The sequence below is a fragment of the Pseudophryne corroboree genome, chromosome 10, assembly GCF_028390025.1.
Source record: "Pseudophryne corroboree isolate aPseCor3 chromosome 10, aPseCor3.hap2, whole genome shotgun sequence".
NCBI classification, from domain to species: domain Eukaryota; kingdom Metazoa; phylum Chordata; class Amphibia; order Anura; family Myobatrachidae; genus Pseudophryne; species Pseudophryne corroboree.
The window spans coordinates 24699643-24726403 of record NC_086453.1 but is presented as its reverse complement, the minus strand read 5'-3'; the positions used below and the strand labels follow the sequence as shown (position 1 = coordinate 24726403).

General features: G+C 48.3%; 1 protein-coding gene across 1 annotated transcript in view; it reads left to right on the top strand.

Moving 5' to 3' along the window:
* Positions 1–22633, top strand: part of SCN1B (sodium voltage-gated channel beta subunit 1) — a 99233-nt gene extending 76600 nt beyond the window's left edge. Inside the window, exons 4-7 of the mRNA XM_063942237.1 lie at positions 10913–11150; positions 16676–16817; positions 18134–18232; positions 19927–22633. Of these exons, the coding sequence (XP_063798307.1) occupies positions 10913–11150; positions 16676–16817; positions 18134–18200 (447 nt within the window). The 3' untranslated portion in view covers positions 18201–18232; positions 19927–22633. The remainder of the gene's footprint in view (positions 1–10912; positions 11151–16675; positions 16818–18133; positions 18233–19926) is intronic.
* The last annotated feature ends 4128 nt before the right edge of the window (positions 22634–26761 follow it).

Here is a 26761-nt window from a genome sequence, read left to right as displayed (position 1 = left end):
CCCAGTAGCTGTGCCCCCTGTAGCTGTGCCCCCTGTAGCTGTGCCCCCTGTAGTTCTGTCCCCAGTAGCTGTGCCCCCTGTAGCTGCGTCCCCAGTAGCTGTGCCCCCAGTAGCTGCACCCCCTGTAGCTGTGCCCCCAGTAGCTGTGCCCCCAGTAGCTGTGCCCCCAGTAGTTCTGACCCCAGTAGCTGTGCCCCCTGTAGCTGCGTCCCCAGTAGCTGTGCCCTCAGTAGCTGTGCCCCCTGTAGCTGTGCCCCCTGTAGCTGTGCCCCCAGTAGCTGTGCCCCCAGTAGTTCTGACCCCAGTAGCTGTGCCCCCTGTAGCTGCGTCCCCAGTAGCTGTGCCCCCAGTAGCTGTGCCCCCTGTAGCTGTGCCCCCAGTAGCTGTGCCCCCTGTAGCTGTGCCCCCAGTAGCTGTGCCCCCTGTAGCTGCGCCCCCTGTAGCTGTGACCCCTGTAGTTCTGTCCCCAGTAGCTGTGCCCCCTGTAGCTGCGTCCCCAGTAGCTGTGCCCCCAGTAGCTGTGCCCCCAGTAGCTGCACCCCCTGTAGCTGTGCCCCCAGTAGCTGTGCCCCCTGTAGCTGTGCCCCCTGTAGCTGTGCCCCCTGTAGCTGCGCCCCCTGTAGCTGTGACCCCTGTAGTTCTGTCCCCAGTAGCTGTGCCCCAGTAGCTGCACCCCCTGTAGCTGTGCCCCCAGTAGCTGTGCCCCCAGTAGCTGTGCCCCCTGTAGCTGCGCCCCCTGTAGCTGTGACCCCTGTAGTTCTGTCCCCAGTAGCTGTGCCCCCAGTAGCTGTGCCCCCAGTAGCTGTGCCCCCTGTAGCTGCGCCCCCTGTAGCTGTGACCCCTGTAGTTCTGTCCCCAGTAGTTGTGCCCCCAGTAGCTGCACCCCCTGTAGCTGTGCCCCCAGTAGCTGTGCCCCCAGTAGCTGTGCCCCCTGTAGCTGTGCCCCCTTTAGCTGCGCCCCCTATAGCTGTGACCCCTGTAGTTCTGTCCCCAGTAGCTGTGCCCCCAGTAGCTGCACCCCCTGTAGCTGTGCCCCCAGTAGCTGTGCCCCCTGTAGCTGTGCCCCCTGTAGCTGTGCCCCCTGTAGCTGCGCCCCCTGTAGCTGTGACCCCTGTAGTTCTGTCCCCAGTAGCTGTGCCCCCAGTAGCTGCACCCCCTGTAGCTGCGTCCCCAGTAGCTGTGCCCCCAGTAGCTGTGCCCCCAGTAGCTGTGCCCCCAGTAGCTGCGCCCCCTGTAGCTGCGTCCCCAGTAGCTGTTCCCCCTGTAGCTGTGCCCTCTGTAGCTGTGCCCCCTGTAGCTGTGCCCCCTGTTGCTGCGTCCCCAGTAGCTGTGCCCCCAGTAGCTGTGCCCCCAGTAGCTGTGCCCCCTGTAGCTGCGCCCCCTGTAGCTGCGTCCCCAGTAGCTGTGCCCCAAGTAGCTGTGTCCCCAGTAGCTGTGCCCCCAGTAGCTGTGCCCCCTGTAGCTGTGCCCCCTGTAGCTGTGCCCCCTGTAGTTCTGCCCCCAGTAGTTCTGTCCCCAGTAGCTGTGCCCCCTGTAGCTGCGCCCCCTGTAGCTGCGCCCCCTGTAGCTGCGTCCCCAGTAGCTGCGCCCCCTGTAGTTCTGTCCCCAGTAGCTGTGCCCCCTGTAGTTCTGCCCCCTGTAGCTGTGCCCCCTGTAGCTGTGCCCCCTGTAGTTCTGTCCCCAGTAGCTGTGCCCCCTGTAGCTGCGCCCCCTGTAGCTGCACCCCCTGTAGCTGTGCCCCCAGTAGCTGTGCCCCCTGTAGCTGTGCCCCCTGTAGCTGCGCCCCCTGTAGCTGTGACCCCTGTAGTTCTGTCCCCAGTAGCTGTGCCCCCAGTAGCTGCACCCCCTGTAGCTGCGTCCCCAGTAGCTGTGCCCCCAGTAGCTGCGCCCCCTGTAGCTGCGTCCCCAGTAGCTGTTCCCCCTGTAGCTGTGCCTCCTGTAGCTGTGCCCCCTGTAGCTGTTCCCCCTGTAGCTGTGCCCCCAGTAGCTGTGCCCCCTGTAGCTGCGTCCCCAGTAGCTGTGCCCCCAGTAGCTGTGCCCCCTGTAGCTGTGCCCCCAGTAGCTGTGCCCCCTGTAGCTGCGTCCCCAGTAGCTTTGCCCCCAGTAGCTGCGCCCCCTGTAGCTGCGTCCCCAGTAGCTGTGCCCCCAGTAGCTGTGCCCCCTGTAGCTGTGCCCCCAGTAGCTGTTCCCCCTGTAGCTGTGCCCCCTGTAGCTGCGCCCCCAGTAGCTGCGCCCCCTGTAGTTCTGTCCCCAGTAGCTGTGCCCCCTGTAGCTGTGCCCCCTGTAGTTCTGTCCCCAGTAGCTGTGCCCCCTGTAGCTGTGCCCCCTGTAGCTGTGCCCCCAGTAGCTGCGTCCCTAGTAGCTGTGCCCCCTGTAGCTGTGCCCCCAGTAGCTGTTCCCCCTGTAGCTGTGCCCCCTGTAGCTGCGTCCCCAGTAGCTGTGCCCCCTGTAGCTGCGTCCCCAGTAGCTGTGCCCCCTGTAGCTGCGCCCCCAGTAGCTGTGCCCCCTGTAGCTGCGCCCCCTGTAGCTGCGTCCCCAGTAGCTGTGCCCCCTGTAGCTGCGCCCCCAGTAGCTGCGCCCCCTGTAGCTGCGCCCCCTGTAGCTGCGTCCCCAATAGCTGTGCCCCCAGTAGCTGCACCCCCTGTAGCTGTGCCCCCAGTAGCTGTGCCCCCAGTAGTTCTGACCCCAGTAGCTGTGCCCCCAGTAGTTCTGACCCCTGTAGCTGTGCCCCCTGTAGCTGTGCCCCCTGTAGTTCTATCCCCAGTAGCTGTGCCCCCTGTAGCTGCGTCCCCAGTAGCTGTGCCCCCTGTAGCTGCGTCCCCAGTAGCTTTGCCCCCAGTAGCTGTGCCCCCTGTAGCTGCGTCCCCAGTAGCTGTGCCCCCTGTAGCTGTGCCCCCTGTAGCTGTGCCCCCAGTAGCTTTGCCCCCAGTAGCTGTGCCCCCTGTAGCTGCGTCCCCAGTAGCTGTGCCCCCTGTAGCTGTGCCCCCAGTAGCTTTGCCCCCAGTAGCTGTGCCCCCTGTAGCTGCGTCCCCAGTAGCTGTGCCCCCAGTAGCTGTGCCCCCTGTAGCTGTGCCCCCAGTAGTTCTGACCCCTGTAGCTGTGCCCCCTGTAGCTGTGCCCCCTGTAGTTCTGTCCCCAGTAGCTGTGCCCCCAGTAGTTCTGCCCCCTGTAGTTGCGCCCCCTGTAGCTGTGCCCCCAGTAGTTCTGACCCCTGTAGCTGCGCCCCCTGTAGTTCTGCCCCCTGTAGTTCTGTCCCCAGTAGCTGTGCCCCCAGTAGCTGTGCCCCCAGTAGCTGTGTCCCCAGTAGCTGTTCCCCCAGTAGCTGTGCCCCCAGTAGTTGTGCCCCCAGTAGTTCTGCCCCCTGTAGCTGTGCCCCCTGTAGTTGTGCCCCCAGTAGCTGTGCCCCCAGTAGTTGTGCCCCCAGTAGTTGTGCCCCCAGTAGCTGTTCCCCCAGTAGCTGTGCCCCCAGTAGCTGTTCCCCCAGTAGCTGTTCCCCCAGTAGCTGTTCCCCCAGTAGCTGTGCCCCCAGTAGCTGTTCCCCCAGTAGCTGTGCCCCCTGTAGTTCTGTCCCCTGTAGTTCTGCCCCCAGTAGTTGTGCCCCCAGTAGTTCTGACCCCTGTAGCTGTGCCCCAGTAGCTGTGCCCCCAGTAGTTGTGCCCCCAGTAGCTGTGCCCCCAGTAGCTGTGCCCCCAGTAGTTGTGCCCCCAGTAGTTGTGCCCCCAGTAGTTCTGACCCCTGTAGCTGTGCCCCCAGTAGCTGTTCCCCCAGTAGCTGTGCCCCCAGTAGTTGTGCCCCCAGTAGTTCTGCCCCCTGTAGCTGTGCCCCAGTAGCTGTTCCCCCAGTAGCTGTGCCCCCAGTAGTTGTGCCCCCAGTAGTTGTGCCCCCAGTAGTTCTGCCCCCAGTAGTTGTGCCCCCAGTAGTTGTGCCCCCAGTAGCTGTGCCCCCAGTAGCTGTTCCCCCAGTAGCTGTGCCCCCAGTAGCTGTTCCCCCAGTAGCTGTTCCCCCAGTAGCTGTGCCCCCAGTAGTTCTGACCCCAGTAGCTGTGCCCCCAGTAGTTCTGACCCCTGTAGCTGTGCCCCCTGTAGCTGTGCCCCCTGTAGTTCTGTCCCCAGTAGTTCTGCCCCCAGTAGTTGTGCCCCCAGTAGTTCTGACCCCTGTAGCTGTGCCCCAGTAGCTGTGCCCCCAGTAGTTCTGACCCCTGTAGCTGTGCCCCAGTAGCTGTGCCCCCAGTAGTTGTGCCCCCAGTAGTTGTGTCCCCAGTAGCTGTGCCCCCAGTAGCTGTGCCCCCAGTAGTTGTGTCCCCAGTAGCTGTGCCCCCAGTAGTTGTGCCCCCAGTAGCTGTGCCCCCTGTAGCTGTGCCCCCAGTAGCTGTGCCCCCAGTAGCTGTGCCCCCTGTAGCTGTGCCCTAGTAGCGCCGCTTACAAACACACAATAAAAAAAACAACTACACAATACTTACCAGCCCCGCTCCTGCTTCCGGACCTCTGCAGCGCTGCCCTGCGTCTCCGGCCGCCGGCTCCTCTCTGTGGGAGAGACGTCATGACGTCTCTCCCATAGCAGCGCCGCACTGACACTAGCGGTCAATTATGACCTCTAGTGTCTGTCAGTGGAGCCGGCTGCAGCGGGCGCCCACACAGCCCACGGCGCCTGCTGCAGCCGGGGAGAGGGGAGCGGGGATCAGTAGCGGCTCTTGCCGCGGCGGTGCCCTGGGGAAAGCGACACCCCGGGCAAAAAGCCTGCTTGCCCATGGCAGGAACCGCTACTGACCCTTAAGCATGGGCCCCTACCACTGCAATTCCCCGGTGGGCCTTTCATGACCCAGTCCGACACTGTGTACTACCATGTTAGTGGTACAGGCTAATATAACACAATGCATACACAGGACAGTACCTAAACTGAAGTCATTGATAGCTAATAAAGTCGTACTTACAGTACCATGTAAAAGAACAAGATGCAAAAAAATGTGTTTTGCCATAAAAAAGAGTAAATTATGTTTGCATCCATTTCTGCATGCGCCACTAAGCCACATTCTGAATGTATCACAGGTACACGTTGTTCCACATGTTCAAGTAAATTGTCCTCTTCCGTCCCGATGTCTCCAATTACTGTCACTACGTGAATTATAAATGCAAGGAACGGTAACACTCAATTTATTAGATCTAAAAATGTTGTTGGCACATTAAATGAGTTCTTCTGCTTCGTACGTTACGCACATCCCGCGGCAGCCATCTACAACTTCAAAAGATATTTATTTTGCAACTTGGAAATCTTTGACAGATTATTAAACATATGAAAAAGTTATAAATATTCAAGCGGTGCTTTCACTTATTTTTAGAACGTAATCTGCTCCTGCTATAAAAATACGGGTGTGGATCATAGGATCGACCACACTTAGGTTGATAGTGTCTAGGTCGACCACTATTGGTCGACAGTAACTACGTCGACACCCAAAATAGGTCGACACAAGCATTAGGTCGACATGAGCGAGGTCGACAGGACAAATGGTTGACATGAGTTTTTTTTTTAAAAATTGGAGTTGTTTTCTTCGTAGAGTGGCCGGGAACCCCAATTAATGCACCGTGTCCCCTCACATGGCTAGCTTTGCTCGCCCTGATTTGGGCACGGTGCCTCGCTAACAGGTTACCATTCCCATTTGTAGTCTACGTGGATCGTACAGTATGAAAAAGTTAAAAAAAATTAAAAAAATTGTGAAAAACTCTTGTCGACCTTCTGTCATGTCGACCTAGTCCATAGATAGATGGATAGATAGATAGATAGATAGATTGATATGTTAAAACAAAGTACAAGAAAAAAAATAAACAAAAAGCAAATATTTATACGGTATAAAAAGGTAAAATGAAACATATAATCGATAAACCTAACAATAAAGGCCGGGATGTAATGAAGTCCAAACTCAACAGCCGTGCGGTAGACGGCCAAACTCAAACTCGGCAAAGGGGCGAAAGCTAAACCATGCCTTGTACAAGGTTGCCCCTTTACAAAAACATCCAAGTTTGTCCGTCATCCCGCACGGCCGCCGAACTCGGACTTCATTACATACCGGCCAAAATTTCTCACTGCAACGCATTTCACTCTCCACTGCCTGAAGAAGTGGCTAGGTGCCTCGAAACGCATCGAAGAAATTCATTAACTTTTTTATTTCTTTTTTTATTTGTTTTTTATTACTTTAATTTTAGTAGTTTGAATTAATAACCTTTTCTAACACATCAATTTTACTGTCTGTACTAGTGAAAACAGATTTTGTACTCTATGCACCATTTAGCCAGGACAGTAATCTGATGTTTGCACTGTTAATAAAATCACAATTTCTATTTTATTTGCCTTTTTGTCATTTTGTGTTAAAAAATATTTGGGAGCACACAGCAGTGAGTAATAATGTTTGAACCTTGGTTCACGGGAAGGTTGTGATAACACTTTGGACCGATCCATTTATATAGCTCTTCTGTTATGGTGAGCAAGATCCTGTCTATTTACAACTCTCATATTACAATCTTAATGTTCTAGATTATTTTCTGGGGTATCCGACTAATTATCAGAATTCTGACTGCATTCCTGATGAAGCCTCCACTGACAGCAGGGAACAGGTGTGCATCTTAAAATACATAGGGCAGAGAATCCAGGCTCTCAGGTGCAAAATCAAGGTGTTCTCAAAATGCGTTGGAAAACGTTCAGTTTTATTAGCAAATTGTGTCACAATCTGATGATAACATATTATTATTCTGTGACAGTCTACAAACATATACTTATTCTACTCATATCCAGACACAGACAAGCTGGGTACTGTAACTTTAGCATTCTGCTCCATCTGTGTCACCCCTTTCTGTCTGCCCCTTCCCTTTAGAATGTAAGCTCTCACGAGCAGGGCCCTCTTCCCTCATGCACTCTCTAATAGTAGCCATACACCAGGACGATATCTTTCCAACCAGCCAACTTTTTGGCTGGTTGGAAAGATAATCTGGCAGTGTGTGGGAGCAAACGATTATCAGCCGTTTGCTCTCACACGCGTAGCCATACACCAGGAAGATATCTTTCCAACCAGCCAACTTTTTGGCTGGTTGGAAAGATAATCTGGCAGTGTGTGGGAGCAAACGATTATCAGCCGTTTGCTCTCACACGCATAGAAACGGCCAGAAACGGTCTGTCCAACTAGTTGGGAAAATCAAACCTGTTTGATTTTCCCAACTAATCGTTCAGGTGTAGGGAGAACTGTCCCCACAACTGAACGATAAGTAGGCGGACACTGCCTGCTAGTGTCCGCCTACTTCTGTCTCTGGACTGCAGAGGATCCTCTCTGCTCCATACCTCTCCGGCCACCTTACCCGCCTCAGCCACAGTGACCCGCCACTGCCCAGCCGCCAGCCCCACCGCACCGTCCGTCCGTGTCTGCACTGGCCGCCAGACTCAATCCTCCTCCGGCCGCCAGCCTCTGTGTCACCGCCGCCTCTGTCTCACAGCCGTCACCGCCGCCTCGTCCATCGCGTTCCGCTGCCAAGCTCCATCCCTCCAGCCTCCCTCAACGCACCGTCCGCCAGCCTCTATCCCTCCAGCCTCCCGCACAGTTCATTTTCCCCCCTCCGGTCACCAGCCTCTGTCCTGCTTCGGGATCTCCTCACCGCCGCCTCGTCCATCCCGCCGCTGCGTTCAGTTGCTGGGACCGGCTCCAGCTACAGCGCTGCCAGCCTCCAGCCTCCATCGGCCGCAGAGAGGGCACTGCCTCCATCCTGTGATATGCACACACACACATACACTGATACACACACACATATACACTGACACACACGTATATACTGTCACATACATATACACTGTGATATACACACATATACTGACACACACATATGACACATATACACTGTGATATACACACATACTGACACACACATATATGACACACATGTACACTGTGATACGAACATACACTGTGATAGACACATATATACACATGGTGATAGACACACACTGTGACATGCACACACACTGGCATGCACGCACAGACACACTGACATGCACGCACACACTGACACGCACGTGCACACACATACTGTGACATGCACGCACACTGTGACAAGCACACACACACTGACACGCACGCACACACTGACACGCACGCACACACACTGTGACACGCACACACACTGACACGCACACACACTGACATGCACACACACACTGTGACACGCACGTACACATACACACTGACTCGCACGCACACACACATGCACACTGTGATGCAAACACACACTGTGACACGCACATGTATACACACTGTGACACGTACATGTATACACACTGTGACACGCACATGAATACACACTGTGACACGCACATGAATACACACTGTGACACGCACATGTATACACACTGTGACACGCACATGAATACACACTGTGACACGCACATGTATACACACTGTGACACGCATACACACTGACACACATATATACACTGACACACACATATATATACACACACTGACATATATGTACACTGATATACACACACATATATATATATATATATATATATACACACACTGACACATATGTACACTGATACACACATATATACAGTGTGATAGACACACATATATACACTGTGATAGACACACATATACACTGTGATAGACACGTACTGTATAGACACTGTGACACACTCATACACTGTGAGATACACACACATACTGACATATACATATATACACACTGTCACACACACACACACACACACACTGAGACACACCTATATACACGGACACACTCACGTATACTGTCACACACATATATAACTGATACACACATATGTAAACTGTGATACACACACATATACACTTTGATACACATGTATGTACACTGTGACACACTCATATACACTGGTATACACACATACTGTCACACCCACATACACTGACACACACACACACATATTCAATGGTGGGAACTGTCCGGTCAGCGGTGAGGTCACCCACGGTCAGCGGCTGACCGCGGGTAACCCCACCGCTGACCGGAAAGTTCCCACCATTGAAACTAATGGAGGGAGCTGTGCGATGCGCTTCTGTCACTTCAGACGCGCACAGAGCCAATCAGGTGAGTGCCACGGAGTGGCGCTTCCTGATTGGCTGAAGAGACACTTCTGTGACAGCTGTCACGGGGGTGTCTTTGCATTCGTGGGAAGGGGTCCCATGTGTAAACATGGGACCCCTTTCAGTCCGTTTGGTCCGGGTGTTCGGTTTGTTGTTTTGCCAAGTACGTGGATTATAATCTGGACCCTGGATCAGGTGAGTATAATTATCTTTTATTTTCAGGTACCCGTGGATTCTACTTGGAGAAGAGGACCGACTGCTTCGTGTCAACATAGGTAAGTATGTTTGTGTCGACATGTGTGAAATAAAGTTTTACTGTCACGGTGTGTGTCTCCTGTTTTTATTTGGGTATTTTTTTTCCATTAGAACTACAGGTACCAGCGAGCCCTTTTTCTCCCGCATGCTGGTACTTGTGGTTCTCCAAGTAACAGCTTGCAGGGGAGGCTTGCTGGGACTTGTAGTACTACTGGAAAAAACAATATTCTTAAAATTTTCTCAAGGCTATCAGCCCCCCATCCGCAGCCTTTGGATGGGGGGGACAGCCTCGGGCTTCACCCCTGGCCCTTGGGTGGCTGGGGGGGGACCCCTTGATTGAAGGGGTCCCCACTCCCCCAGGGTACCCCGGCCAGGGGTGACTAGTTGGATATTTAATGCCACGGCCGCAAGGCACTGTATAAAAGTGACCCCCGGCTGTGGCATTATCTGTCCAGCTAGTGGAGCCCGATGCTGGTGTAAAAAACACGGGGGACCCCTACTCTTTTTGTCCCCCGTATTTTTTGCACCAGCACCAGGCGCAGAGCCCGGTGCTGGTTTTAAAAATACGGGGGATCCCCTGTCCGTTTTTCCCCTGGATTTTTAGAACCAGGACCGGCTCGAAGAGCCCGAGGCTGGTTATGCTTTGGAGGGGGGACCCCACGCAATTTTTTTATTTCGGGTTTTTCCCATTCCATTTAAAAAAATAATAATAATAATAATAATAATAATAATAATAATAATCTTTTTAAAAATATATAAATAATACTTGTGCCTCCAAAAAAGACAAACCAAGTACCTAATCCCTTCTAATATAAATAGATATGCTATTACCAAAAAACGACGGTTACATTAAACCGAAACGTTAAGCTGTCAGAACAGGGTCACGTATGTTCTTGATTTTTGAAAAGTCCTAGAGTGCCGCCTATCGATTGTGATATGTTTGCTTTTTGAAGCTCAGGAGGGCACCAGGCAAGCTGTACATTTTACTACATTGGGAGTGCCGAATATCTACATCTGGTGTATGTATGTATGTATATATATATATATATATATATATATATATTTGCCTTGGCAGCCCAACCATGCTGGTATCCATAGTTCAGTATAAAAATAAGTAAATCTAATAAATGTATGGTGGTGAAAGAAAAGCCCAGTTTCACTGAAAAAAAGTAACTTCTGCATGTTCTGAAATGAAAAAACAAAACAAAACTGAAGAACTGTAGGAAGGCACTGTCCGCCTACTTCGGTGACATCACAAGTTGGACAGAAGTTGGAAGGTTGGTTGGTCTGATGAAAAGTTGGTTAGATGTGTGGAGCACTGGTAAAAAGTTGGTGAGATGTGTGGGGCACTGTTTTAGTTGAACAGACAAGTTGGATGGTTGGAAGATTGGAGTGTTGGAGAAAAGTTGGTCTGATGTATGGCTTGGCTTCCTGCTCTTCAAGCTGCACAAAAAATTTCTCTTTTATTTTGGGCGCACTCTCCACCTATGTTTTAGGCATAATTATTGCGCGCTAAACTTAAACTGTTTCATGCTTTTTTCTTTCCCTGTGAAACAGATACTTCATTACAGTTATCCACGTCAAACTGTAGAGGATGTACGTTTTGTAGGACGGCTGAAATGGGACGGGAGTAATCACTCTGAAGATTTGCAAGACATGTCTATACTCATCACCAATGTCACCTATGACCACCGGGGGGAGTATATGTGCAGGGTCAACCGCACGCTCAACTTTGAAAATCACGAATACAACACCAATGTTACCAAATTCATTCAGGTAACAGTAGTAGACAAAGGTGAGTGACAAAGGTGCAATATGCTGTATATTGGGACAGTTATAATTCTGTCATGTAACTCCTGTAACTAGATCCATTCTGAAATAAATAAAAAAAATCCTGAGATTAATATTTTAACAGGGGTTTCTACCTTTAGCTAATATGTAATCATGTGACCACCTTAGAGGATATTTGTTTTTCAATACATAGATGTCATAATCAAGGGTAAAGCAGGCGTACTTAGTTACTCTCCCGGAAGGTGTGGGAGAATCCTGATTCTTCAGCTAGTTCCCCCAATCCCCGCAATGGTGGATAAATCTCCCGCATCCTCAGGATGGGAAGAATAGCATATCAAATTATGGCTCCTTAGGGTGATGGCGAGGCCAAATGATGCAATTAATTGAGACATGTTTCATTTCAAGGCATTATGCCGTGAGAGGGGCGAGGCCTAATTACACAAAGTGCCTTGTCCCGCTAGTTTGACTCTCCCCTACAGGCGAGAAGTCTAACTAGCCACCTGGTGTCCACCAAGGACTGCCGCATAGCATAATAGATGCAGCTGCAGAGGGACTAGTAGGTTGCAGCCCCCTAGTGTAGCACAGAGGTACAGGGAACTGTGTTGATATAAGTGTGCTGTTGTCAGTGGAATGCAGGGGGTGCCTTTACTATGGGTACCAGAGGCATAAGTGGCCCACCTCTTAGGCCTGACGCAACTGCACCAAGGTCATAAAGTTGTCGACCAGGTATTTGGAACGTCTCGCTAAGCACTGTGTGGCATTCTGTGAACTGAGGGCATTGTGTGGCATGTGTACTGGCAGCAGTACAATGTGGCATATTGTTTACTTGGGGCGATATAATGTGACATAATATGAACTGGGGACACTATGTTGTATAATATGAACTAGGGCACTACTATGGAACGTAAAATTAACTATGGGAGAGGCCCATTCAAAATTTTGCTAGAGGGGCCGCAAAGGCTCTGGATACCCTGCTGGCAGGGCCGGTGCAAGATCTCTTTGCACCCTAGGCAAAGCTTCAGACTAGCGTCCCTTAACTTGCAACCCCCACCACTCCCTGGGGAGCTGTAGGTGGTCACTAGGAGGTGGGCTGCAGGGGCAAATGCAGTATTTAGTGAGAAGGGTTTCCTTGGGAGGGAGGGTGTGTGTGTGTGTGTGTGTGTGTGTGTGTGTGTGTGTGTGTGTGTGTGTGTGTGTGTGTGTGTGAGTGTATGTGTGTGTGTGTGTGTGTGTGTGTGTGTGTGTGTGTGTGTGTGTGTGTGTGCAGTAGTAACCAGGCAGCACTTGGCGCTCTTTGTGAGTAAATTAATGTATAAAAGTATAAAAGACATATTGTACCGATGTTTCAATGCCGAGCAGGGCGTTTTTTTCAAGCCTACAGCATAGCACCTTGAAAAAAAATGCCCGGTGCAGCGTTGAAACGTCGGTACACTGTGTCATTTGTACTTTAATACATTAATATAAATATACTCACAAAGACCGCTGAGTGCTGCCTGGTTTCTACTGCATGGAGGGGGGGAAGTGTGTGTGTGTGTGGGGGGGGGAGGGGGGGCAAGCCTGTCTCCACCCAGGGAACCATTGCATATATATATATACATATATACACAAACACACACATACACAAACACACATACATACACAAGCACATACACGCACACATACACAAACACACATACATACATAACTACAAGTAAATATTCACATACATACTGTACATAGGGTTCCACCAGTGGCTGGGAGTAGACGGGCAGCCGTGTGGGGACGGAGGGAGCTGCTGTGGCTGAGCATGCGCAGCCAGCAGCTCCCCCCTCCAACCCTCCGGCTATTCTACAAGCAGAGAGCTGCTGTAGCTGTCTGCTGCCGCAGCAGCTCCGCGGTCACGATCGCGGGTTTTAACTGAGACGGAGATAGCTGTCTCTCCGTCTCAAAACTAGAAGATTCAGCTCATCTGGGGGTGGGGTGGGGGGCTTTCCAGGTACTTGGAAACCCCCCCTGCGTGCACCACTGGGCTGGGGTGAATTGCATCATTATACATATACAGAGACAAGGGACAAAACTCAAGAAATTTTAAAGTGATAAAATGTATTGTAAAGAAAATAATTTTTTTGTGTGACTTTGCTCACAATATACTTTCACTTTAAAATCCTACGTGGTACAGCCTGATAGCGGCGGCTGCAGTGTAAAAGGAGGAGGTCGCATACAGAGATATCGTTCAGTTTTTTGCTAGATGAATTCAGTGGATTCCCCCACCTAAAGCTGCCTAATGGTAGAGCCGGCCCAGCCAACTGGTCCAGCCATACTCACAGTTATATCCTTTAATAATCGGGATGCAGTGGAGGTTGAGCGGAACATGCACAATACTTGCCTACCCTCCCGGAATGGCCGGGAGGCTCCCAAAAATTGGGTGGCGCTCCCAGCCCCCCAGAAAAGGTCGGCAACTGACCCACATCCGCCAGCTCCCCCCCCCCTTGGCCGCCCACAATGGTGCTCCATTGGGGGCGGCCCGAGGGGGACCCAATGGCGTAATTTGCGCTGAATCGCGTTGTCGTAGCTCTGCCCCCCGCTCTCCAGTGCCTGTTTCCTCGGCACTGAATAGTGGGTGGCGGTGCACAATTAAGTTTTTATGCCGCCACGCCCCAAACACGCCCCCTCACTACGGAACACGCCCCCCTGTTCGCCGACCAGGTTACCCCCTCCGGAAAAGGGGGCAGCAATATCGGCAAGTATGACATACAGAGCACCAGTCAGTGATGCATTAAGAGTCACTTAATTACCATTGTGACCAATGGTCGCAATGGTAATCTGATGTTGCGTCATCGGACGCAGCACCTGGATTTTATATGCTGACAGGAGATGTTTTTATTTTCTACATACGCCTCCTGCGGCATTGTCCACATCATTTTAATTGCTATCAGTTTAAAAAGTTATTGCTACAGTAATCAAATCTTTAACTTATCATTTCTCATTAATATTTTTATTATTTTTGTTATTATTATTTTTGTCAGTCCATTAATTAGTATTAATTAGTGATATATGAGGAAATGTAGCAAGTCTTGGAGAGAGATTAAGTGGAGCAGTTGCCCAAAGCTACCAATCAGATACAATGTGACAGAAGCCGATTGGACAACTTCTCCAAGGCTTGATACATCTCTTCCACAGTAATATATACAGTATGATTAATGTGTCTCTTAGTTACGTTCTGTTCAGACAGCACTGAATAGATGTACAGTAGTTTGCGCAATATCTCCGGCCGGTGCCATTTTCTGGTGACTTCCTAACGAGTTTGTCCTTTCATAGCTGCCGCAAACTCAACGTTGATTTTCATACTAATCCTCAAAATCTTTTCTATTACATCTGAAGATTTTGAATGGAAAGTCGCCGGGAATCGCAACGTAAATTCACAACCTATTACATTTCCCTCCTGAATATTTTACTGCTGGCGAAAGGAGAGACCATCAATCGAACCCGAGTCCCACTGAGTTAAAAGAAATAACAAAAACCCCAGAGCTAACACTTAAACTAAAATATTGTCTTGGTCGTGCAGGGACAGAACCCACCGGTTACAACGTTATATCAGCTTTCTCAGTCGGCGCGGATCATATATGTCCTGTTGTTGTTATTCGATGACAATGGATCACACCTGTGCTTAGATTTATTTTTAACTTTTATCATATATTTATTTTACTAACTATAGTTATTCCCAAGGTCAGGTGCCGGATTAGAGGTGGGGTTGCAAGCCTCTCAGAAAGTGTAATATGTAATACAGTACTTGAGACATATACAGGCTGGCAATCACTGCAAGCAGTAGGGCACAGCTTTGGTACCCGGCGCCGAAATCCAGACAATACTTGGAATGCCAACAACGGCATCCCAGGTAGGGTCACAATTGTCGAGCGGTAAGCCGCAGGGGGAAGTGGAGGCTAGGTTTGGGCAATGTGGTAGGGTTAAGGTAAGGCTGTGGGAGTGGAGAGGATAGGGATAGGGGCTGCGGGGAGGAGGGGTTAGGTTTAGGCTCCCCCGGGTATGGTTAGGGTTAGGCTGCGGGGAGGGAGGGTTATGTTTAGACTGCAGGAAGGGGGGGTTAGGTTTCGGCACCACCGGGGAGTGTTAGGTTTAGAGTTAGGCCTGGGGGGAGGGTTAGGTTTATACTGTGGGAAGGGGGCCTTAGGCACCACTGGGGAGGGTTATGTTTAGGGTTAGGCCTGGGGGGGAGGGTTAGGTTTAGACTGCGGGAAGATGGGGTTAGGCACCACCGGGGAGGGTTAGGGTTAGGCCTGGGGGGAGGGTTAAATTTAGACTGCGGCAAGGGGGGTTAGGTTTAGGCACCACCAGGGTGGGTTAGGTTTAGGGTTAGGCCTGGAGGGAGGGTTAGGTTTAGACTGCGGGAAGGGGGGGTTAGGCACCCCTGGGGATGGTTAGAGTTAGGCTGCGGGGAGGGAGGGTTATGTTTAGACTGCAGGAAGGAGGGGGGGTTAGGTTTAGGCACCACCGGGGAGGGTTAGGTTTAGGGTTAGGCCTGGGGGGAGGGTTAGGTTTAAACTGTGGAAAGGGGGGCGGGTTAGGCACCACCACGGAGGGTTAGGTTTAGGGTTAGGCCTGGAGGGAAGGTTAGGTTTAGACTGCGGGAAGGGGGTTAGGTTTAGGCACCACCGGGGAGGGTTAGGTTTAGGGTTAGGCCTGGGGGGAGGGTTAGGTTTAGACTGCGGGAAGGGCGGGTTAGGTTGGGGGGCCATTGGGATTCTGAACATAAGAATGCCGCAATTGTTATTCTGACCACCGGCATCCCGACCGCTGGTGTTTCAATCCCAAACCCTTAAGTACATCCCTTATTCTACATGTTGTGGCTACAGTTCTAGTACAATCCTATATACTAAAAGGCTAACACTGCTTCTCACCTCTATGTAGGGAATTCAAGTGTTTTGCATGCCGCTGGCCACTAGATGGTGCCCAACGGAGTAATTCAATTGTTGCTCCGTTTGGGGTGCTCACAGCCGCCGGTGCTGACACTACTGTTATGTTGTTCCATCATTTTGATGGGCTGGTAACTGGTTATAATATAAATAGTACTATTGTAGTCATGGTTGCAGCCATTGGCTAGACTTGGAAGGCAACTGGAACCCTCCCCTTCCCTCTCTCCCTGGCAATGATTTTCAAAGGTCTCTATACAGCAGCTGTCATGCCTACCAGTTTCTTAACTGTAAACTGATTTGCTGCTCCATTCATCAAACCTGGGAAGCAGCCAATCGCATAATAGAAAGTAAGGGGCGGAGCTGATAACCGCACTCTGGAGATTAATGTCAATAGGCATCTAAGCCTGAAATGAGTGCACTTATGTTATTTATTACAGTGCTTTCATTTCTTTACCCATCATTGGCACCTTCCTCCCTGACAGATGTCAGCATAGTAATTGCTAGAGAAATGTTGGAGAAAGAAAAAGTGAAACTTAATCTTGTATCAAAATAAACATGTTCTTCTGTGACGTGGTCTCTTCTGTGGATAAAAGCCGAATAATTATGTTTTCCCTCCCAGCGAACAGGGATACCGCGTCGATCGTGTCTGAGATCATGATGTATGTCCTCATCGTGGTGCTCACCATATGGCTGGTGGTAGAGATGATCTATTGTTACAGGAAGATTGCAGCTGCTGGAGAGGAGGCCGTACTGGAAAATGCGTGAGTGTAATGTGGGGGCAAACAGGGTTGTTGATTGGGAGGGAGGGGGGGTTGGGGTGGCAGTATCGTGTCACTCCCTGACCAATCACCACCTCTGTCACTGTCTGAGGAGCAGTCACTCTGTAAGCCAGGGGATATATAAGGGGCGGGTGGTGACGAAACAAAAAAATGGTGGGAGTCATGGATGGGGTGTAGTATGAGCAGTCAACATTCAAAACTCTGACAACCTGAATGTTGATAGTCTAAATGGCAACATGCACGTTAGGTCCAGAGGAAAAATATCATTATTCACAAATATCGATGAGTTAACAATGTCAACATGTCGTTGCCAGAATGTCAACATGCAGTTTTCCGCATATTTTAGCCTAACCCTTGCCCTATCTCTAAACCTATCCCTAAAACTAAAGCAAACTGTAACAGTAACCCAAAACCTAACCCTAGATCTAGCCCTAAACCTTACCTAAGCCTAATCCTAAACCTGACCTCAACTCTAACTTTCAACCTACATATAACTCTAGCCCTAAACTTAACCTTTACCCTAAACCTGGTCCTAACCCTAAACCTAACTCTAACCCTAAACCTGACCTTAACTCTAACTTTCAACCTAAACATAACTCTAGCCCTAAACTTAACCTTAACCTTAAACCTAACTCTAACCCTAAACCTGACCTTAACTCTAACTTTCATTCTAAACATAACTCTAGCCTTAAACTTAACCTTAACCCTAAACCTGGTCCTAACCGTAACCCTAAACCTAACTCTAACCCTAAGTCTGACATTAAGTCTAACTTTCAATCTAAACATAACTCTAGCCCTACACTTAACCTTAAACCTAAACCTGGTGCTAACTATAACCCCAAACATGACCTTAACCCTGAACTTAACCCTAAACCTAAACATAACCATAACATTAAACCTAACCTTAAATCTAACCATAACCTCAAACCTAAACCTAACCTTAAACCTAACCATAAACCTAACCATAACCTTAACCCTAAACCTAACCATAACCTCAACCCTAAACCTAATCTAATCCTATATTCATACATTAAACTAATATGTTTAGTGCCTATACAAAGTATATCATAAGCAACACTCATAAACAGGATATGATGGGGACTGTAGTCCGCTGAGGTGGAATGGTGTGATAAGTCCACATGTAGCAGTAGAACGTTGGCAAATATGGAAACACAAATGCTGGGAATGTAAAACCTAGAGGCATGAGGTTAGAGACACGAGGCAGGAAATGTATAGAAATATGCAGATGTACGGTGAATGTAAATGTAATGCTGTCTGTCATTCTGTCTCCTATGCAGCTCAGACTATCTAGCAATAACAACAGAGAGTAAAGACAATTGCCTAGGAGTGCAAGCACAGGAGTAGCTGCCTGGTGAGCAGTCACTCAGGACAGCCAGGTGAGTGGTGCTACACAGTCTACAATAAGGTTCTGATTCTGAGTCAGAAGCATCTGCAGAGTACTTCCGGATGGCCGCAGCAGCCTGCTTACTAAGTTATGCAAGAATCCGCCCGTGCATCCTGCCCACTGTCTTCCCGTCCGCTGCCAAAGTCACCACCGTTGGCATCTGGACTTGCACCAGCCACATGTAGGCTGCAAAACACCCTTCTGAAGCAGGCATCCCCCGCAAGCTACGATTGTGTGTGGAAGTCGGCTACAAACCCACTACACTCCTATGACACTCCTACTAGACGGAGCAGATACGTGGCATTCATAGTGGTTGCAACAAACTTACCACCCACAAACTATCATTTCACAAATAGAGTGGCCTATGGATCAATTCATATGTGCAACCAGGATGTAGTTATGTGACCGACCAACGCTGGAATACCGACCAGTGAACAACCCGACAATCTGCATGCCGACTGACAAGGACTATTCCTACTCGTTGGTGTCCCTTGCATGGTGAGTGCAGCGAGTCCGCAAGGGGCTTCGTTGTGCTCACCCCCCCGCCGGCAATCTAAACACCGGGATCCCGGTGTCGATATGGTGACTGGTGGTATCCCAACCACCAGTCAACCATTCACAACCCGTGCTACCGATCTCTATCCGTGTGCTGTGGTCTGATTTGGCACATGCCCAGTCACCTATTTTCGCTACATGCATTTTTTGTGGAGATGAGTGGGTTCGGTTTTACTCGGATTTACTCTTATTTACCCAAATATCCTTATTGGCTATCGGACGTCACGTGTTTTGTATAGCCAATAAGAAAAATCCAGAAAATAAGGAATGGCGACAATTCTGGCATAAAGAACCAAGTAAAACCGAACCCGCTCGTCTCCAGTTTTTTGCTAAAATACGGGAGATCCTTCTGCATTGCCACGATAATTGGGATCCGGCCTATAGATCTACAATGTCTAAGTCGACAGTCAGTACGTCGACACCATACGGTTGACATGCATCATGTTGACTTTGCCAAAGGTCGACATGGACAAAATGTCTACGTATGAAAGGTCAGCTCTGGAAAAGGTTGACAGGTACAAAAGGTCGATAGGTTCAAATGGTCGACATGGCATTTGTTGACACTTTTTTGGATTTTTTTTTAAATCTTTTTTTTTTTTACTTTTTCCATCCTTGTCACAAATCATAACCTTAGTAACTTTGTGGTGAGTGAAGCGGAGCCCGAAGCGTTGCTATGGAAGCGAGCCGGCAAGGGGACACATTTCTACAAATGGTGGTCCCAGATGGAAAAACTGTCCACAGTAACCCCAAAAATGCCCCCCCAAAAAGTGCGTTGACCATTTTTGTATCGACCATTGTCATGTTCTTTTGACCCTGTCAACCTTTTGTCTATGTCGACCTTTTCCATTGTCAACCTTTCATATATCGACCTGTCGTCATCGTTGACCTTGTTTATGTTGACCATATAGGGTCGACCTAATGACTATAGACCTAATAACTGTAGATCTTCTATACCACCCAAGATAATTGATGCTTTTAAATCTTCCCTCTCATTTCCATTTGGAAGCCACTGGCAAGAAAGAGAGGAGACAAATTACGAAGAAGAATATATTGTTACTAGTAATAACTTAATGTACTAACGAGCTACAGTATATATTGGATCATTGAGTATCTTCTTGATTTTCTTGACAGCTAGAAGAACGGATGGAGCCAGGAGCCTAGCGACGTTGACACTGCTGGGTGGACCGAAAAACCAACGGGTCGTAGACGAGCCCAATCTCACCGCCTAACCCTTTCACCCACATGAGCGCGCCAGGACTTACGTCATTTTAAGTTGCTTAGTATGCCTATATCTCCTGCCAGAGCGAGGCACGAGGCCTCAGTGTGTGCTGCGTTTGATCTCTCTGGGTCACAAGTATATGCACTCATCCTTGGCCATTTTATTTCCGTTTCACGGTGATGAAGAGGCTAAGGATGTTCCGCGACAATGCTTCCATGAAAGTGCGACTTTGTCTATTACGAGAATTATTTGCTTAATTTGTTTCTTTGGTTTGGTAGGTGGGCGGGTGGGAGGGGCAGTTATTAGGATAAACATCACAGAACATTTTCACGTTAAGAAGTAACCTCGTTGACCTGCAATGAAAATCTATTTTTTTTTGTTTCATTTTTGAAAAATAGTTTTGGCAATGAACGTCTAAGGGGCATGTTTAATATTCTCTGCATGTCGCTCTCTCCAAAAGGCAGATATTTATTTATTTTACTATTTTCTGTTGCGAACAATGCACATAGCCTGGTATTTACTAAATCGTGCCGGGGATTGTCCTCAGGGGATAGACAAACCACATGCCGTAAAGCGTTCCGGTACCTAACGAGTTACAACCCTTTGAAGCTTTAACAAAATCGTTCTGCTTACAATGGCAAAAAGGCATCGCGGGAGCAGGGATATGATGTAAGGCGCCGTCGCTTCGCAGTGGAAAACTAGAACGGGATGCGCTTCTGCTTTTCCCGCCTCCCACAATGGCTATGCCGGACATTGTGAATGTGAACTCAATACCAGGGTGCAGCTCAAGGGGAGGTTACCCATCTTCTGCTGGGTGCTGGGTGTGTGAAGCTCGGGGTGAAGGGGTTAAAGAACTTTTTAACAAAGCATGTTATTTATTTTGTAATACAGAATAAAACAGAATCAAATTAGACTATATTATGTATGATTGAAAGAGGAAGGTTTGGACCGGCCTCTTCTCTCTATGAGGCTTGTTCATCAACAGGAAAGACCTACCCGCTTTTCAGTATAGTTCTGGATTGTTTTATATGTTGCCAAGTGGTATTCCAGAGTTAAGAGATAAATCAGAAATGCTTATTTATTGAGATGCACTGGTCAGTCTGGATCAGCCTATGACAAATGCAGTCTGCAGAGGCCAGGTTACCCAATTCTTGCACCATTTGGAGCAAGTTCGGGAGCTGACAATCTATCCTGGCTGCAGCCTGTGGAACCATTTTTGATTCTCCAATAACTATATTTTGATTCGATCTATTTTTGGACTGGACAACTTGTTCTTCAACATGGCCACACTCAGTGGACAATCACTAAGATTCTTATGAAAATGAAGACTGGAAAACAGATGATGATTGGACCACAAAGATTTTCTAGTCAACTTGACTGAAAGCTATCAACATAGAGAGAAGAAATAAAAAAATGTATGGCTAGCAGATTTGTCTGCTTGGCTTGATTACAGTTAGGACCTGCTTAATTCGGCCCATTTCTGCCCCAAACATGCACTGCTAAAATGGCTCTCTAGTGACCAGAGATCCATATCTGTTTGAGTCCATTTGATGGGTTGGATAATCACCACATAGAGTCAGAACTTGGCACACCGCATTTCTTGACAGTCTCTGCTGACGTCTGATGGATCCCGATCAGATGTTGTTGTTTTTTTTGCAGTCATGTGAGGCCAACAGTACTCCAAATGGACATCTGGATTGTTCTGCGTATGGACAGATAAAGAGAAATTAAATTTGGTTTATGATTGTCATGGATTACAGCCCATTTGTCAGATGTTCTCTGTGTTACTCTATAAGCCTTTTCTTGCCTTTCGAATTTCAGTAGAGATGGAATTGGAGGTGGGAATAAATGGTGAGATGGTCAATCTAGATTAGTCTAGCAAGGCCATAAATATCCTGTAGCACTCATGAAAACAGGAAATCTGTAATATGAATGCATTTGGCAAAGTTTAAGGGATATGAATTAAAGGATTGCTGATATACTGACCACTGCAACACTTTGGCACCAGTTTTTGGCACCAATTTTTTTCAGTACCTTAAAGTGCAAATGGGTGATGACTCTTAGCTTGTCACTACTCTGCCATTTTCTGGTGCTTAAGATATTTTACACGTCTCTAAGCCCAAAGCCTCATAGAGAGGATGGCATGCTGCAGCAGACCTCCTCAGTAGCATATGATCTATAGTAGGGCTACTGAGTAGCCGCCAATTAAGTATGACGCATGCTGAATTTTACTGTAACAACAGGCTGCAGCCTTGCAAAGCAAGCTTCTATACTGTCTTATTGTGCCTGCTTCTTAACCCTTCCTGTGCCAGCCGGTGACTGGGCAGGTGCCATGCTGGGGAGGGAAGGGTTAAACATGTCTGTCTGTACGTTATCACCTGCTGTCGCCCTCCGTGGTGTTCCCCCGCTGTAAAATGCCATGTCATTATTTTTTTACTTTTTTCCTCTTCTTCTACTCTTTATATTTTTTATACACATTTGCATTTTTCATGTTATGTTAATGGGACGGGGAGGGAGATTTGCAGGCTATGTGGCATTTATTTTGTTTCCTTTTTTTTTTAAATATAAAATATTCTATTTATTTGATTGGAAAACAATAAAGAAATCAGACAATAAGAACATTTACAATGACTTTATAAAACCTATATTGTGTGTTTTATTCATAGGTTGTTTTTAGAAAGTGTTAAATATTGGCTGCTTGATTGCAATGCACATAATTAAAGAGTTATACCTACTGTGTAAAAGAAATATACCCACTTGTAAGTACCAGAGTGGCATGGGTAACAACTGCTACAAGGCCTGGCAGCTGCGGAACCAGTGTAGCTGCCATCTACGCCGCTCCTGGCTTCCTCCCCTACGTTCACAGGAGAAGAGCGCCATGACTATGATCAGGGAGCTTACTAAGCACCCTGCTTTGAAACTGCTGCCACCATAAATCATTGGAAGCCCCAGATTTAGGTACACAGGTACCAGCCTCCTAGAGTGCCCAAATTAATGTCTGCTTGAAAGTGTCACGGTACGTTGATGATGTTCCTTCCTCTCTGAGCATGAAGTACAGAATGGTGAAGAATAGCAATGCAAGGAAAATAATGGGAAGAGCTATGTCTGGTTGGAAAATTGTGGGACCATGTCAAAAGTTTCCTTTGTGACCCCCAAATATCTAGCAATTTCCCTGTATACCAACATCTCAAGATTAAAATGTTTATTGAGGAGCACCACTGAAAATGTAACATATTCCCATTGCATCCTGACCAAATAGAGACAAAACTTCTATTGGCTTATCTTCTATGAAAGAGGTGAGAAGAGATTGAACCAATCTAGCAGGAATCACAGTCTGCAAATTGGGCCCTTCCTTAGTGAGCCACTGCGCTGCTCGTCTACAGGCATAGGCCTCCACAGCCACCCTTATTTCCACTATTCCAGCAAGTAATCTCATGAATGACCTTTGGACAGTGGCTCCATTCTGATGACCATTAGACTAGAACTTATTTCCTGCTGAGGATGCTTACGGTCACACCTAGCATATGAGAGAACGGTGGAGTCTCAGATAGGGATTGCTCATCCACCTGTTTCCCCGAACACTTTTCTCAGGCTCTGTAAGATGACTGCCCCCTGAATTATTTCGATAAGCTGGAGCCCCATTACCCATGTTTCTCTAAATATCACGTAACACTGCTCACTTATTACAATTCATACTAGCAATAAAAACATGTGCTTGTAAAGTTTCCTCCATGTGACCCTGCAAACTTTTCCCTTGAGAAGATACTTCCCCAGGCAACGCAAGGCAGTTGGGATGGCTCAGTTGTCACATCACCATGTAATAGATTGCATGGGTTCCTCAACCTGAAACCAAAATGATTGGTGACTTCAATGATGAAAATCAGTAACACTTCAGCATATCAGCGATCTGTCTTCCAATGAGCAGGTCCTATGTTTCTGGTGCCATCGCCTCCCCAAACACACAGGTTCTGGTTATCAATGGTTCATACTGTAACTGCACTATGGCCATAAATGGAAGACTCCACAGTCCCGTGTTGGGACCAATGCTGTTCCCTGCTGTTTCAACCTTATAGTATGTAGGGCATAAATACATCTGATTATTGTTTAGTAACAAATCCTGGTGAGGACTCCATGGTGCTGTAGGCAATATATCGGTTTGGGCCACCTTCCCTGCCTCCATTTGGTAAAAGAAAAATTAAAGTGAGTTCCAGTAAACTTGGGCGATCGGTGCCCACCAGGCAGGAGCCCTGGTTCCCTGTGGACGATCCTGCTCTGGGCAGCAATATGTGAGATGAAGTTTAATGTAGCTAAATGTATGGATATATTTGGTTGTTTAAAATATGCAGCTTACACTTTAGATGGACACTATTGGGGATCCTAGGATGGGGAAGGATGGGGGTATAATTGTAAATCATAAAAATAGCAATAGGGTACAATGCCAATCTGCTGCTTCCAGAGCCAGCAGGATATTATTGTCAGGTATTTGTATGCTCTCACATGCAGGACCCTCCCTCCTCTTGTGCCCACCACCGCCTTCTCCACTTTTACATGTGACCGCCACACAATCTATTTCTCACTGACATCCAGTGCACAGTCCTCTGTCTATCTACATTTAGATTATATATGTATATTTTTCAACTTGACTATGTGATTGACTGGGAAACTGTGTGTTGGGGTGTGGTACTGTATATTCTGCCGAGATTCATCATGTCGGCACTGATGAAATGTCAACATGATTAGAATGTCGACAAAATGTCCCTGGTGGTCTGGCGGTCAGCGAGTACAGCATTTGGTGGCTCCAGCAGTGTCTTCTGGCTCTTGCGGTGATGTCGGATCCTGCGCAGCTTCCGGCAGTATTTATGGCTAATTCTAAGTTCTAACCCCTAATAATCTCCCTAGTGCCTCACCCTAATCTCCTCTCCTGCAGCCTAACTCTAAACCTCCTCTTAGTGCCTCACCCTAACCCTGCGCTGACAAACTGGGCAGGATGTCAGCATTTCACACGTCAACATTTCAGATGCTGACGTTGTGAACATGTTGACATTCTGCACATGCCAACAGGTTAAGTGTCGACTAAGCGTCTACATTGTAATGTCATCATTATGACATCACCCTGTGTTGGAGACGGTATGAGATACTCTTGCACTTTCTCTTTGAGTGACCGCAGTAGACATTAAGCATCATAATTTATACTCTAGTGAAACAACACCTAAAATAAATAAAATGAGATCATGTTAAATGTTCAAATGTCCTTTTGTCATTAGTACAGACTTCTCTAGGGTTGGACAATCTAAGAGGAAATAATAATGAGTGATCCAATTCTGCCATCTACTGGACAGACTCTAATACTACAGATTTCTAACAATTGGAACTTGGCATTTTTGTACAGCTATAGTTTCCATTTCACGGTGGAAAAGATCCAAATATAAATTGTACATTTATTGACAAACTAATTTCATCTGTATTGCTCTGTTTAGTTATTTAGAAATGAATTGGCATTTACTAGACCTGAAGATGAGACAAACAGTCCGCAGACAGAGGCTCTGGAGACGGAGGCAGTGAGGCCACGGAAGCCTCTTGGCGACTATGTCGCCGAAGAGCCACTAGAGACGATACGTAGACATTCTAACATGTTGACATATGATCACTGTTTACATAATGAATGTCAACGTGTTCTACATTGACATTATGACGATGTCAACATCTCAAACACAACCCACTTTGGCCTTTGGCGCATTGGCCTCGGAGATCTCACCTACTAAATTTCTGCCTTCAAAAGGACCCCTACGAGTGTGGCATTGTGTACTTCAGCTGCATTGTCAGGTAGGGGGGCTTAGCCTTTAGCCAGGTGCTGATGGGTGTAGGCGATTGTTGCTGGACCAGCTCCACGATCTGAGGCAGCTAGACTGTGCTAGCTTATTGCTAGAAATTGCTAAGAAAAAACTATTTTGTTTTGTGAAGGTTAAACCAAGGTTAAGTAGTGATCATATTATTAAATGTGCCCATGTCACCGTACATATAGAGGTCTATTCATGAAGCAGTGAAAAGAGTGGAGAAGTGAGCCTGTGGAGAATTTGCCCATGGCAACCAAACAGCTGCTCCATACAACTGTATAGTATGCAAATTATAAATGTCCCCTCAATGCTGATTGGTTGCCATGGCCAACTTCTCCACTGGCTCACTTCTCCACACTTTTCACTGCTTCATGAATAGGCCCCATAGTCACCAACCCACAGATTAGAGCCATGGTCCACCAAGGAGGACATCACACCAAGGATCCACTGATACACAATCTCAGTTCTGGTGCTAATTCTCTACTGTCGCCATCTCTGTTCCTGGAGCTTTAATCTCCGCATCCTCCCCAGTGACAGCGGCCTCCGCCGCATTTTCTGAGTGTAGATAAAAGATACAGCTGATGCCTGAGGAGGAAGTGTTGTGTAACACCCCACAGGGTGGTGTTTTATACGGCCAATGTGGACTGGTGAGGACACTAGGGACATGTGAGCAACTCAGGGTTAATTGTGCCCAGGGACCGTTAATGCTCCACGGAGGAGAGGGGCTTGCCGAATCTGGTGATTGACAACCCTGAAAGGAGGGAGACCTGATTGCGCTCTGCAGGAAGAGGAGGGGGCTGTGCGGAGTGAGGAGAAGAGCGCAAAGGTTGGCGTGTGGCGTTGCGCTGTGAGGAGACGCGGAGAGGCTGCATCACGAGCTGCGGGTGCTTACCGCTATTCCAGCACCCAACAA